This window comes from Buceros rhinoceros, unplaced genomic scaffold (assembly GCF_000710305.1).
Source record: "Buceros rhinoceros silvestris isolate BGI_N320 unplaced genomic scaffold, ASM71030v1 scaffold28732, whole genome shotgun sequence".
Classification (NCBI taxonomy): Eukaryota; Metazoa; Chordata; class Aves; order Bucerotiformes; family Bucerotidae; genus Buceros; species Buceros rhinoceros.
The window spans coordinates 1,071-1,362 of record NW_010398723.1 but is presented as its reverse complement, the minus strand read 5'-3'; the positions used below and the strand labels follow the sequence as shown (position 1 = coordinate 1,362).

Here is a 292-nt window from a genome sequence, read left to right as displayed (position 1 = left end):
CGTCCCCCGTCCCAGCCACGTGGCCAGATCGTCTCCTGGTCTTCTCCACCCATTTCTGATGTCTCCTTGCAGCCGAAGAGCAGGAATACAGCCTTCCCCAGGAAGCCTTTCCCCTGCGCCATGAAATTGTGGACAACCCATCAGCCTTGGACCACCTGCAAGACAAGGCTGACTCCCCTCACGTCAGCGGCAACGAGGCTGAGACGGTGTCGCTGACGCCCGTGGAGTCCTTCTCCCTTATCTCCATCTCCCACTCGCTCTACGAGAACCGCCTGCCCTCACACTTCTTCAA

The 292-nt window shown here is 59.2% G+C and overlaps 1 protein-coding gene across 1 annotated transcript in view; it reads left to right on the top strand.

Annotated features, from left to right (window-relative positions):
* Window positions 1–292, top strand: part of WDR24 (WD repeat domain 24) — a gene marked incomplete at both ends in the record, with an annotated part of 2,063 nt that overhangs the window by 708 nt on the left and 1,063 nt on the right. Inside the window, one exon of the mRNA XM_010131218.1 lies at window positions 73–274. Within this exon, the coding sequence (XP_010129520.1) occupies window positions 73–274 (202 nt within the window). The remainder of the gene's footprint in view (window positions 1–72; window positions 275–292) is intronic.